We start from the raw sequence: 14643 nt of genomic DNA on the forward strand, positions 1-14643 counted from the left end.
GCTCATGAGAAAGAATCAAGAGTTCAGGGAAGATGTGAAAGTCCCCAAAATGTGACCAAGCAATTGGCCCAGCGAGGAGGACGGACTGCTGGCCAGAGCACTGAGGAACTTACGAAGAGAGAAAGGAGAGGAAGGAAGCACCACCCCCACCCCAACCGCCCTCCCGCAGGTTAAGAGTGGGGTCCTGGGGCGCCTGCGTGGCTCAGTCCTTAGGCGTCTGCCTTCGGCTTGGGTTGTGGTCCCAGGGTCCTGGGATCCAGCCCCGCATCGGGCTCCCTGCTCGGCGGGAAGCCTGCTTCTCCCTCTCCCACTCCCCCTGCTTGTGTTCTTTCTCTAGTTGTCTCTGTCAAATAAATAAATAAAATCTTTAAAAAAAAAAAAAAAAAAAAGAGTGGGGTCCTACTCCTGGCATGGACAGTGATAGGACATGGGAAATGGCACAATCCACTGCACTTCTCTGAGGTTAGAGGAGAGCTCCCCTGAAAACATTCTGCATCAGAGCTATAGTTATGGGCAAGCTCCACAGACCCATGCAGCTTCTACTGTCGGCTATTGATAGGAGCCGGGAAGACTTTTTTTTTTTTTTTTTTTTTAAACCAGGGAACGGGGGGCGCCTGGGTGGCTCAGTCGGTTGAGTGTCTGTCTTTGGCTCAGGTCATGATCTCAGGATCCTGGGATCGGGTCCCAAGTCGGGCTCCCTGCTCAGCAGGAAGTCTGCTTCTCCCTCTCTTCCCCACTCATGCTCTCTTCTCGCTATCTCTATCGCTATCTCTGTCTCTCTCTCTCTCTCTCAAATAAATAAATAAAATCTTAAAAACAAACAAACAAACAAAAACCACAAGGGAACATTCTGCCAGAGAGGGGTCTGGAAGAAACAGCATATCACATAGACACTTCAAAACTCACACATTGAGCCTTGGCCCCGAGACCCAGAGGCAGGGACAGCCCATGGATGCCGGGGGCAACCCCGGAAGTAGTCCAAACTGGGTGTTTAGGAAGGGCAGCGCTCTCCCGTCAGGGTCCTCGCCCACAGACACTGCCTCACAGTTCTTAGAGCATGGAGCCCACATATGTTTTTAAAAATAAAATACAGAGATTATATTCAAAGTATTACCTTGCTTGGGAGCTTTTATAGAGAAAACCTAGTAAAGAACTATTTTTTTTGTACCCATATCCACTATAACATCAAAAATAAAGAGCTAAAAAAAAAAAACTTATGAGGCATCTTGATATTAAAAGTTTGTGAGATCCTTTACTTTTTTAAAAAATATATTTTATTTATTTGAGAGAGAGACAGAGATAGCGACAGAGATAGTGAGAGAAAGTAAGAGTGAGAGGAGAGAGAGAAGTAGGCTCCCCGCTGAGCAGGGGGCCTGACATGGGGCTCGATTCCAGGATCCTGGGATCATGACCTGAGCCCAAGGCAGACGCTCAACCAACTGGGCCACCCAGGCGCCCCCCGAGACCTGCCTTTAGTTAAGAATCACGCAGGTGACACCTGTGTAACACACATTCGTTAAGGGTCTATCCCATGCTGGACACTGTGTAAGGCTCTAAAAGCATAAAAGGCCATCTCTCATTGCCTCCAACTGATAGGTCCCACGGATGTCCCAGCCAGCAGCCAAGAGAGCATTTCTTAAAGAATATGTACTAGAGGGGCGCCTGGGTGGCTCAGTTGGTTAAGCGACTGCCTTCGGCTCAGGTCATGATCCTAGAGTCCCGGGATCGAGTCCCGCATCGGGCTCCCTGCTTGGCAGGGAGTCTGCTTCGTCCTCTGACCCTCCCCCCTCTCATGTGTTCTCTCTCTCTCATTCTCTCTCTCTCAAATAAATAAATAAAATCTTTGGGGCGCCTGGGTGGCTCAGTCGTTAAGCGTCTGCCTTCGGCTCAGGTCATGATCCCAGGGTCCTGGGATCGAGCCCCGCATCGGGCTCCCTGCTCCGCGGGAAGCCTGCTTCTCCCTCTCCCACTCCCTCTGATGGTCTTCCCTCTCTCTCTGTCTCTCTCTCTGTCAAATAAATAAAATCTTAAAAAAAAAAAAAAAAAAGAATACGTACTAGAAGGAAGAACCCAAAAGAACAGATGCAAAATGGAAACGTACTTTTGTGTTCTATCGTTGGTGAGCACGTTATGTTCAGGACTCATTCATTCGGGTGGCTTCTCGGTGCAGAGCCTTAGTTACAACCCTGCCCTAAGAACTCAGCCCTAACAGAGTGAGAAAGCAGTGTTGGCGGCTAGATGGACAGTGACATCCTCTGCTGAACCCAGCGCCACAACCAGCCCCTCTAACCCCCATGTGCTTTGATACCAGACGTACTCGGGTATGTATCTCCAGGTGTCTCCAAGTCTGAGGGCATACCACAAAGGTCAAAATTCAATGCTGGAAGAGACTTTTTCTACTGGGCAGTTTTCAAACGTCATTTTTGCACATAGAAGCTTTTATATGCTGCCATATAAAAAAACTGGGAACTCTGTAAATGTCAAATAATACATTTTAAGTAATAGGTTTTGGCACAGTCATTCAAAATATAAGGCAGCCACTTAAAAGGACTGTGTAGATCTACCTTCACTGACACAAAAAGATAACAGAGACATTACCAAATAAAGCAGATTATAAAACACTGTGTTATGTGAAACTAAATTTTAAAAGTGTTATTGTAGAAATATTTTAAGTCTCCATTAATGTAAGTGTAGAAAAAAAAGACCAGAATATTCAAGAGAAGTTAATAATGATGTATTCCTGAGTAGTAAGATTGTGAATTTTGTTTTTTTCTTTTCCTGTGATTTCCTAAATTTCTAAGATAATCATTTACCACTTGAAAACAAAGAACTCTTTACATTCCCTATTGCTGAAAGTCTTTGTACTCACAACATCTTCTTGCTCCATTGTCAAAAAAAAAAAAAAAAAGCGACTTTATGTCACCATGAATGGTTTTTAATTCTTCTATTTTGCTTTCCTTACATTACCAAATTTTCCTTCATATAAATCTTCCTTCCTTTACCATGTTCACCAGCAGAAGGATCTCGTATATGCAAAAGGCCAATACCCTACACCCCCCACATCACCTATCCTTATGCCAACTCCCTATCCATACCACTGGATGAACACCTGAAGACCCAGTCTCCAGCCTATGTGTACTAGCTCTGTGACCACAGAAAAGTTACTTAATATCTCCCATCTCTCTTTTTCATCTGTGGGGCAGCAAACACAGGACGAAGGGAAAAATGAAATCAGGCATGTGATGTGACAGTGCTTTTAAAATTATAAAACTGCTATATGCATCATCTCTAAAATATTTTCAGGTATTCCTGTCACAATATTTAGTGATGAGTTTATCAGGGAACACTGTTAAAAAAAAAATATTTACATCAGGGGCCCCTGGGTGGTACAGTCAGTTAAGCATCTGACTCTTGATTTCAACTCAGGTCATGATCTCAGGGTTGTGAGATCAAGCCACACATCGGGGCTCTGAGCTCAGCGAGAAGTCTGCTAAAGTTTCTTTCTCCCTCTCCCTTTACCCCTCTCCATGCTCACTCTCTCCGAAACAAATCTTTAAAAAAACAAAAAAATCTACATGACATCTTAATAAGAGGACAGGTCAGTGTAACCATCCTAAGTGCACATGAGTTTCTTACTGCACCCAAAATGGAACTGAATAGAGTCTGGCCATGGGGTCAAGTGGGGAAGAGCAAAGACCAGTGTATTAAACAGTCCTAAGTTCAAGACCCAGTCTGCTGCTTCTGCACTGTGTAGTATTGGACAAATTACCCCCTTGACTTTGCACCTTCATCTCCTCATCTGTGAAATGTCAGTAACAACAGGATTGATGTGGAGGTTTTATGATGATAAAGAAGAAAGAGCCCAAACGGCGCTTATCTCCGTGCCTGGCACGTAGTAGGATCTTCATCTTTTTGAAGGATCTCACTGACAATAAAGCCAAGATGTATGGCAATGACTCCAATTCGCAGAGGAAAGGAATTTACCAAAAGAGAACATTCCAAAAAATTAAGTAAAATGCCAAAATATTTTTCATACTAAAGAACTATATTGCTATTAACTTGGTGCCCACAAAATAATACATACCACTCTACTAAGCCACAAATGTGGTCTTGTCAGAAATAATTTAAGTCTCTAAGTCAATCAGAGAAAGACAAGTATCATATGATCTCACTGATAGGAGGAACTCTTATTCTCAGGAAACAAACTGAGGGTTGCTGGAGTGGTGGGGGGTGGGAGGGATGGGGTGGCTGGGTGATAGACATTGGGGAGGGTATGTGCTATGGTGAGCGCTGTGAATTGTGCAAGACTGATGAATCACAGACCTGTACCTCTGAAAAAAGATAGTAGGAAGGGAAAAATGAAGGGGGGGAATCTGGGGGGGAGATGACCCATGAGAGACTATGGACTCTGAGAAACAAACTGAGGGTTCTAGAGGGGAGGTGGGTGGGGGGATGGGTTAGCCTGGTGATGGGTATTAAAGAGGGCACGTATTGAATGGAGCACTGAGTGTTATACGCAAACAATGAATCATGGAACACTACATCAAAAACTAATGATGTAATGTATGGTGACTAACATAATAAAATAAAATTTTAAAAAACTAAACAAAACAAAAAAAATTTAAAAAAAAAGAAATAATTTAAGTTTGATAAGGCCCTTCCCAAAGACCACAGCCTGACACTGCCCTGGATTCAACTTAACCATTACTCTTCTCAAAATTTGGATGTTAAAAAAAAAAGGAAAAACACTGGTTACCAAGGGAACAAGTAACCCAAAGATAACATTCCGACAAAAGGGTTCCCACCTTCCTTTAACTACCCATAGCTTTTCTTTTTGTCTGTCTCCTTATTGTCTTTATCACTTTCTACCTTGTGTCAGAGTCATTTGAGCGAGGCCTGATCTCTCCGCCTACACGGTAGGCTCTGTGAGTGCAGAAACCCTGTCTCATTCATCTTTGGATTTTCAACAAAGCCGTGCACAAAGAAGGCCATAAATAGGCAGTTTGTTGGCGGCCGGGCGGGGCGGGGGGGGGGGAGGGTGTTGTACCTGAAAGCATTGCCACAACTGAATACTATACCCACACGATTTAACCTTTGGGGGAAAAATTAATCAAGCCTGCCAACCACTTGACTAGTAAAAATTATGCAGTTAACCTGGTTTTCCAGGCTAGAGAACCATTTAAGAATTCTAATTCCTCTTGAATGATGATAATGGGGAATTAGAATTCAGACACACTGATGCTAAAACAGTGATCAATATTGTTTTTATCAATTCAGCTTTCTTTATGAAATTATGATTTACTAAGTCTATACCAATAGCTCAAGTTCACCTTTTAATAGAGAAATTAAAATAAGTCAAATCAGGCTATATTGTCATGCTGAAGGATTTTTATTGAAATAAATATCCTATTCTAGAGATTATCTTTTCCTACAAGCAGGAAAGTAGTTTCACTGGGGTCTTTAATTGGCCCATCAAGGTGTAATGATACCTTTACCTCCCTAAAAATGAGGTAAATTCATGATGAGCACATGGATGGGCTACCCCATTCCAGAGCACCTATGTATGGCAACTGTCACAGTTGCCTTCCGCAAAACTTTAACTGTAATCCATACGGCTGAGCTGTCAAAGTACAAACAGCATCTACACAAAGGAATTAACAATTTAACTGAAAGGTTTATCATTTTTCCAAATCACTGAGCCTGGTTCTCAAAAACATATGTTTTATGTCAAATACATGACTAATTCTATTTTATGAAAAAAACAGTAATGGCAAAATATTTGTACAATCTTCAACTTAAATCAGAAATGATAGTACCATCTATTGACAGTATATAAATTATGAGATGGCCCACTTAACATCTTTCTCCCAGATGCATTTAAGAGGATTTCCTTATGCTGTACCTTGATACTCAAGTTTTTTGATAACACAGGTGACATTACCATATATACAATTGGCAAGAAAACATTTGCATAAAAGTACTCAAAAGAAAAGAAGAAAAATCTACTTTTTTAACTATCTCCAGCATTTAACATCAAGACCTAAAGTCTAACCCTTTTTCCTCAAGCCTTACATTTGGCAGGTTGGTTTTAAGAACAAGGTAAAGCAACAGTGTAGGTTTTCAAGGAACAAATTAAATTAGCCTTTGCCTCTTCAGTCTTTTGCCTATGATCACCAGAAATGAACAGAGAAACAGGGATTGTAGCTACCATGTATTCGTCTTTTCTTATAGAATGTGACATCTTGAAAAGTAAAATATCTCCCAGTTTCCTACTTACCGAATGAAGGGGAGGCTTACCTGGCATCTTGGGGCTGGGGGTGGGCGGAGGGAGAAGGAAGGCCTACTTCTAGCAGCTAAGTCTGTAAAATGCTACGTAAAAGAAAGTCAGAATGACTTTTTCCAAGAGGTAAGTGGGCAGCTAACCATATAGCATTAGTTAAGGATTGATGAAAGGCCTGCTTGAACTCAAGTCTCTCCCCACTAGCCGGTGGAACACAAGACACATAAATGTTATGCCCAGATGGCCGCAGGGAGTAAGGACAAGCACACTATCTCCCAAAACAATAGCCACACAATGGCTAGACCAGTGATTCCCAAAGACAGAGTGAGGGTCTATTTTTGTGTGTGTGTGTGTCTATTTATACATATGTACACACATATATCAGAATCTTGATGTGGAAGGAGTGAGAGGGTACAAAGGAAGAAGGCATGGATTCTCTAATCTAATAAACACCCGCCGGAACAATCCTCCAGCTTCGTCTCACATGGGCTGGTTTAGGAGGCAGTTTATCTGGGCCCAGAGAAGGAACAAGCGATCTCGAGTAAATTTCAGATGGGGGATGGGGAATGAAGAAATCGTATGGCGGGCACCAACACTGGGTGGCGGGGCTTTGATCCTTGAGGAGCATGTAACTTTGGAGGTTTCTAAGAGAAGGAAGTTGGACCTGTGAGGGAGGGCTGGTGGCGAGAGAGGAGGGCAGGTGACTGCCACCTTGCACACAGGGGATCACGGAGGGCAATTCCATGAGCCACATTTGTTTATGATTTAAACAGTGACTCAGGGATGCCTGGGTGGCTCAGTCGGTTAAGAGTCTGCCTTGCCCCTCCCCCTGCTTGTGCTCTCTCACTCTCTGGCAAATAAATAAAATCTTTAAATAAATAAACAAACAGTGACTCCTAGACTCCTCTCATAGGTGTGCTCATAGACTCCTCTATGAATGTTTTTAAATGTTGTGTTTCTGTGTCAATTACAATCACACACGCGCGCACACAGATTTATATGCTGGGACATCAGGGCTCAAGCTTCCAGCTCCACTTTATAGTCACAATCACTAGCCTCAAGGGATCGCTGGTGCAACCTGTTCATCCTACCACATTTCCCTAGTAAATTTACTCTCTAGCTCTCCTACACAGTTATCTCCACCTCTCAAACCTCAAACATCTTTCCCCTCTTCACTTTCAACTGATCACGCTCCTTATTTTCCTGAGGACATATAAACAACAGAAGAGGACTTCTGCCTTCCCGAATCCAAATGCATCCATCTCCTGGCACGTCGGCCTGCGCTTCCATCATGGTGGCTGCGCTGTCCAACAGGGGGCCTCTCCATTCTTCTAAGACTGACATCTACGCGTGGGCCTGGGTGCCATCCCATCCACCCATCTGAGGACACCAGTCTTACCATGTCCCCTCCCTCATTCCAGGTTTCCTTCCCATTAACTTATACACAAGGCCTTTTTAAAAAGGACTCCTTTCACCCCATGTTTTCGTTGGGCTATCACCCCATTTCTCTGCTCCCCTGGACGGTACCTTTCTGTTACGTTATCTCTACTAACAAGTAACCTATTCTTGCTAGCTTGTGTTCTCTCTTAACACTCTGTCCCGAATCCAGTTCAGCCAGGATTCTGTCCCCAACACTCCACCGAAACAACTTGCCAAGGTCAAGAATGCGCTGCATTTTGCCAAATACAATGTGATTTCTTGGTTCCCACTGTACTTGATGAAGAGCAACTCCTGCAGCTTTTTACTCCTCCTTTCTTGAGACATTTCCTCTGGTTGGTTTATAGGACCATGCTCTCCTCTACCCCACCAGGCTCTCCTTAGCAATCTGTTGACGGCTCTGCATCCACGTACCACCTGAGAGTGTCTCAGACGACTTGTCTTCACTCACTCCTACATGATTTCATCTAATTTCATAGTTTTAAGTACCATACGTGCCAATAGTCTCAAATTAGTACCTCTAGCCCAGAACTAGATCTCCTGTGACATCTAGACTCATGCACCCAAAGGCCTACTTGACACCACACCCACGTCGTCCACTAGATAACCCAAGCTCACTACTTCTAGAATTTAATTCTTGATTCCACCCAAACCTGGACCTCCACCTCTCTTCCCCTCCATTCATCCATATTTTCAGGCCCAAACCTTGAGCAATCTTTGAATTCTCATCTCCATCCAGAATTCAATAATTACTTGCCACCTCCATTATTCCCTGGCCTGGTCCAGATCACATCACAGCTCTCTGCATGGCTACAATAGCCTGCCAAGGGGCTCTGAGCTTCCACCCTAAATGGTCCCTGGATGGTCTATGCTCCATAATTCAATCACAGTGGTTGTAAAATGTAACTCAGATATGCTCACAAATTTCCAGTGATTTCCAACCTACTAACAGTGAAGTCCAAAGTCCTCAGCACAGGCTACATGGCCCTACAGGATTCAGCCCCTGCTAACTCTCTGACCTGATCTCCTACCCCTTTGGTCACACTGTTTCCCTGGCTGTTTTTATAATTGCTTATAACATGCCTCCTGCTCAGAATCTTTGCAATCACTGTTTGCTCTGCCTGGAACTCTCTGGCTGCAAACAATCTCATGGCTTGGGTGTCTGCTCAAATACTACTTTATTTAGAGAGCCCTTTTGTGGTAGGCAGAATTCTATGATGGTCTCCAATACCGCTGTCCCCTGGTGTACATGCCCTGCATAATCCTCTCCCCCGGGTGTGAACGAGACCTTTAAATATGATGGGCTATCACTCCCATGATTAAGTTACTTGATATAGCAAAGGTAAAGGGATTTTGTAGATGTAATTAAAGTTCCAAAGCAGTTGATTTTGACTTAATAAAAAGGGAGATTAATGTAGATGGAACTGGCTTAATCCAGTGGGAAACCTTTAACAGAGGGACTGAGCCCTTGAGGAGGAGGGGAGATGGTTTCCTCCTACCCTTGGGGGAAAAAAAAAAAAAAAAAAAAGGAAAACCCTGTTGTGAACTGTGTCTGTGGTGGGTGGCCTGTAGAAGCCAAAGACCTCAGTCCACAACTGCCAGGAACTGAACTCTGCCAACACCCAAATTAGCTGGTAGAAGACCTCAAGCTCCAGATGAGCATGCCTTAATTGCAGTGTTGTGAGACACAGCAAAGAGCCCATCTAAGCTGTGCCCAGACTTCTGACCTACAGAAACGGAGAGAATAAACGGCTGTTGTTGTAAGCCCCGAAATTTGTGCTAACTTATTACACAACAGTAGAAATCTACTATGCCTTCTTTAATATAAAATAGCACCCCCATACTTGCTATGCTCCTGGTAGATTTTCCTTCAGGGAACTTGATTAATCATGTAAGGAATATGAATATTTGAATATTTCCTTTCCCCACCTCTAGAATGTAAGTTCCTAGAAGGCAAGAAATTTAAATCCATCTTTTTTTTTCCCCCTGTTGCATCACAGCACCTAGAACAGCGCCATGCACATAGCAGACGCTCAATAAATACTTCCAGAGTGAATGGATTTGCTGCTTACATTTACGTCAGCACAGGGTGACCACAAAAACTTAACAGCATTTAACTTTTCATTTTAAAAGGTTATTTCTCAAAGTAGAAGGATTGCCCTTAGAGGAAACCAACTATACATTTTTGGGAGATTCAGGAGTTCTCAAAAATGAAAAAAACCCAAAAAAAACAAAAAAACTGGTTTAAATGAATACCTTGAAAACATTTATGGGAAAAAAATTTATATAATCAGGCACGAACATATATTCACCAAAAGTCATATTAAAATTCATTTCTAGAAATAAAATTCATTTCTATTTTTTGGAAGTATGTCTAGGTGGTTAGATTCAGAAAAAAAAAAAATCATTGATATCTCAATTTCAGTAACATTTTTAATGGATCCTTTTAGGATATCCCTCTGAGTAGTTAGTTAAATGTCCACTAAAAAGCAGTAAAGTCAATAGGATTTGTTTCTGGTTGAGCAACTAAACCAAAAAATACTGATTATTAAAAGCCATGCAAAAAGTGATTGGTTTCTAACAGATGCCAGAAGCCTCTGTTCTACTTGAACTGTTGAACATGTTAAATCAATGTTATAGATAAAGATGTAAAAGACAGGTTCATCAGATGGGCAACTGACATATATCCAAACATTATAACTAATATGCCACACTGACAATCATGAGTGAAATATGGGCAGGGGGTGGAAGGGGGAAGCAAGCAATGGGTCAAAACCAACAGGTTCACTATTACAGTGACAAATGTTAAGACATATAGAATGAGTTTTAAAACACAAGTTGCCATTCAAATTAAGCTGGATAGCCCTTCAAGTGGAAATAACAAAATCAGAGGCTTTGTTTGGCTGTTAGGTCATGCTAGATCAGTCACCAAAGTGCGTAGCTATTTCAAAGGGAATGGAAATTTAGGCTGATTTAGGAGAAATATGGAGTGTAAACAGAGAAGAAAAAATCACATAATCTCACTATTGGACTCTAGCCTGCTAAGGCCACATCTGGAAGCCTGCATTTAAATATGGGTGTTACAACATTAAACTGGAAAACGACTCCATGAAGAAAGTTCTGAGGTCAAATGGGTTTTAGAGTAAACTAACTTACATTCCTCCCCTGCAGAACATCTTAGAACCTTTAATATGTTAATATTTCTTGTGATTTTCAAAATTGTGTGTGTGTGTGTGTGTGTGTGTGTGTGTGTGTGTGTGTGTACAGATAGATGGGCACTATGCACTGTTTCTTAGCTTATTTGAAGGTGGAAGATAGGACCAGGGATCTAAGCCACAAACTCAGGAAGAAACCACATAGGCCGACGAGGAACAAGGTAACAAAAGCAGGTGCAGACTACATGTCAATAAAAGATCGTGAGGATATAGGACAATATGACGGGAAGCAAGGCCACTTGCACTGTTTTTCCTAGGAAAAAGGAACAAGTCTTGTAAAACTACAAACGGCTCTCAGAAAAACAAGGGGATGCACTTCTTCTATATTGTTCTAGTACCTAAAGCAAAACAGTCTCTGGAGGTAAGGCTCAGGAATATGTATGTGTTTTAAAACACTCTCCAGAAGAATTTAATCCAGAGAACCTGGTATCTGCTCTGAGGGTCAGAATTGGACCCCAGATAGGAAGATCAGTTGAATCTCAAGGAAGAAGGTGAACCATAACAAAGCGTTTTAGTATCATAGGAGTGATTCACGGAAAAAGAGCTCAAGTATGCACAGAGGCGAAATAGATATCCAGCACACCACTAAAGAAAAAATTCCTGCATATGTCAAGTAGGAGACTGGATGATGGGACTCTAAAGGTCACTCCCAACACTGCACACTCAAGTGCGCTGGATGGTGACCTGCACGGTGGTCTCGCTCACGACTGTATCTCAGGAGCAAACACGGAGCCCGGCACAGTGGTTTTATCACAAATATTGATGGAATGAATAAATGAACAAGTGAAAAATAAAAGTGGTATCTGGTTCCAAAGTCAAACGAGAAAGGAATGGGCTATTTCATTCTTTGGAGATCACTAAATATGCATAATTATGAATCATAATCAAGGCTACTTTCAAAAATAAGGAAAATGGTCTTTGTAATAATTTCACTTCTTGACTGGGAAATCATCTCTGAATTAAATCACACCAAAGCTTGCTGTGCAGTTCCCCTGGTAAGATGTGAAAACACACCGCAGATTGTAAATGACCATCAGAAGTAAGGGGTGATTATGCCAACGATTATCTACCCTGACAGACTAAACTAACTCAGACGACTGGAAACTAACCTTGAAAATGAATCCGCTTTTTATAGCCATGGCTCTGAAAATGGACCATCAGCCATGTGTTTTATTTGTTTAATTGTCAAAGGAGAACATATGTGTAACTTATTTTAAAACACCTTCAACAATGTGACAGTATCCTGATTGACCTGGTAGGTGAAGCTGTTTTTAATTAAGTGGAAGCAAGTATGTCTTCAGACACCATATTCTTAACAAAGAATACACACCAAGATGGACCTTACAGTTTAGAAATTCATGAAACAGAAAGAACTTTCATTCACTAGATACAAAGTCGACGCTGTCAGGCACCATATTTGTATCCATTTCCTAGAAGACTGAGGGTTCTTTCAAAATACATCTGTCATTTAGCCACAGTAGCTGATCAAACCTGCCACTGAAAAATGTTCTGAACAGGCAACTTGTAGAACAAGCATGGTTTATTTCTGTCAGACTGACTGCCGAAGTGTGAAAGAAACTCATTAAAAATCTCTTACTGTGATCTTACATTGTAAAAAATATTTTTTTAAAAAAAAGGAAAAGCCCAAGAAAGAAAAGGCAAGGGAAAAAAAAAAACCTCAATGAAGGGTACACTGAGCCTGCAGACACACTCATCTGGTGCTTTCTTTCTTATTCTTCTGTAGTAAGCAATTAGAAAAGAGCAATTAGTCCTCAGAACACAGCATACACACTAGCTATTTGGTGAAATCAAGTAAGTTAACAATTTTATTTTATGCTAATATTACGAAAACTTAATGAAGGAGATAAGAACATTGTACTATAGGAAAAGCAATACAAAATAAACAGTATTATTTACCTTAATCTTAAAACGAGGTTCACAGCGCAAGAAGCTTCTCTATAGTCTTCGCTAGCATTGGGTAGGCCCTTTAAAAACAAAACCGCAAAAAACAAATTAATAAAATCATGACACCCCTTGATTCACATGCCCCTTTCTTTCTGGAAATTTCCAAACTAGGTCTTTATACACATGGCAGGTCCTGTTTGGCCACGTAACAGCTCTCTGTGAAGGTTGGAACGATGCCTAATTCCCATCCCAGTTGCAGAGCCAAATGTTTCAAATAGAAAACCCCACTGTAGGGTGGGTCCTATGAGCAAGTGGCATAAGCTGCAGTCAGGCCAAAGAAGAAGGGTCAGCCATCTTAAAGGAGCATCCCTTAAGCTGAGCCATTGCCTGTACCCACTGGGATTTGGTGATGCACAAAAGCCGGGCACCTTAAGCCTCAGGAGGCAGAGGAAGGTGGGATCCAGTAGGGATCTTCCCTGCCTTTCTCACCTACAACCTATTTCCTTAAATACAGATCATCAACCACAAATGCCTGTACTCCACAGGCCCTCCCTACTCCTACGAAGCCCTGGACATGGGTAGACCTCCCTGCTGGAGTAGAGAGAGAGAGATTTCGGGTCAAGACTTGGCTCTGCCACTGACCAGATGTGCAATCACGAGCAAGTCATTCTTTGAACCTATTTTCCCACTTACAAAACGGGGATAATACCGGTCTCAAAAGTTTGCTGGAAGAACAAATAGTAAATATGAAAATGACTTATCAACTATAATGTGTTACATAATACTAGTTATGCTAATCCCCTTTCCTGCTTCCCTTATTCTATTTGCCTTCTGACAAATTATTATTCCTAACTTGCCTTTTGTCACTCAACCGGTCCTCACAATTTATCTCAAGTTGTTTTACTGAGTTGCCTGATTCAGAGTAAAAAGACCTAAACTGAATCCTGGCTCTGACTAGTTCTATAACCTTGTTCTACAACCTTGCATGAACCACTTAACCTCTGCACGTCTATGCTTCCTCGGCTATAAAATAAGGGCCAAGGACTAGTTGTCTGATCTCAAACAGGCTTCCTGCAACCATAAAATCCTATCACGCTCTCCTCCGTTTACAGCTGCTTTCAGAAAACACACATCGGGTAGGATGAAAATGAGTTTATCGATGGATATGCATATCTGGGGGGCAGAGTTGTGATCCCAAGGCTGGTGATGCTTGATAGTATAACGATTTTAGAGCAAAAGGGCTTGCCTATTAATTATACAGCAAAACCAGAATGGTGGCCTGCACCCTGGTACTATGTCCATGACCCTCCCCTGTGTTGCTCAGCACCCTGCATCAGCACCCAACACGACTCATGGCGCATGTTTTCCATCATGTAACTTTTAATATAAATAAATTTCACAGTCTCGGACTTTTATTTTTACAAGGCAAGTTGTAGAGATAATTTGGCCTATAAAATTCAATGGTAAAAGAATTATGAAAACAAGTTGTAGAAATCCAACCGAGAGCCAAAAAGAAAAAAAAGTATCAATTAATTCTACGGTTCGTGGCTAGAATATAACAGAATGGGGAGTCATTTTCTTTCCTTTTCTGATTTCACACCGTACCAACAATTTCAGAAGCAGTGTGGTAATCAATCCTTGCTCTTGAACCTATCATTTAAAGGTTGGAGGTCCTGAAAATCATGGTCAATAGTAACAGTACTCTTTTCTCCACACCTATTAAAAAAAAAGAGTTTACAAGCCTCCAATTTTGATGGACTGCCCTGAAACTGTCTATCTTCCGAAAATGTTGGTTTTCCTAAAAAT

General features: G+C 41.9%; 1 protein-coding gene across 1 annotated transcript in view; it reads right to left on the reverse strand.

Moving 5' to 3' along the window:
• STK39 (serine/threonine kinase 39) overlaps positions 1-14643 on the reverse strand; it is a 310033-nt gene that overhangs the window by 112713 nt on the left and 182677 nt on the right. Inside the window, exon 14 of the mRNA XM_021702774.1 lies at positions 12850-12917. Coding sequence (XP_021558449.1) covers positions 12850-12917 — 68 coding nt within the window. The remainder of the gene's footprint in view (positions 1-12849; positions 12918-14643) is intronic.

The sequence above is a fragment of the Neomonachus schauinslandi genome, chromosome 3 (assembly GCF_002201575.2).
Source record: "Neomonachus schauinslandi chromosome 3, ASM220157v2, whole genome shotgun sequence".
Taxonomy (NCBI): Eukaryota; Metazoa; Chordata; class Mammalia; order Carnivora; family Phocidae; genus Neomonachus; species Neomonachus schauinslandi.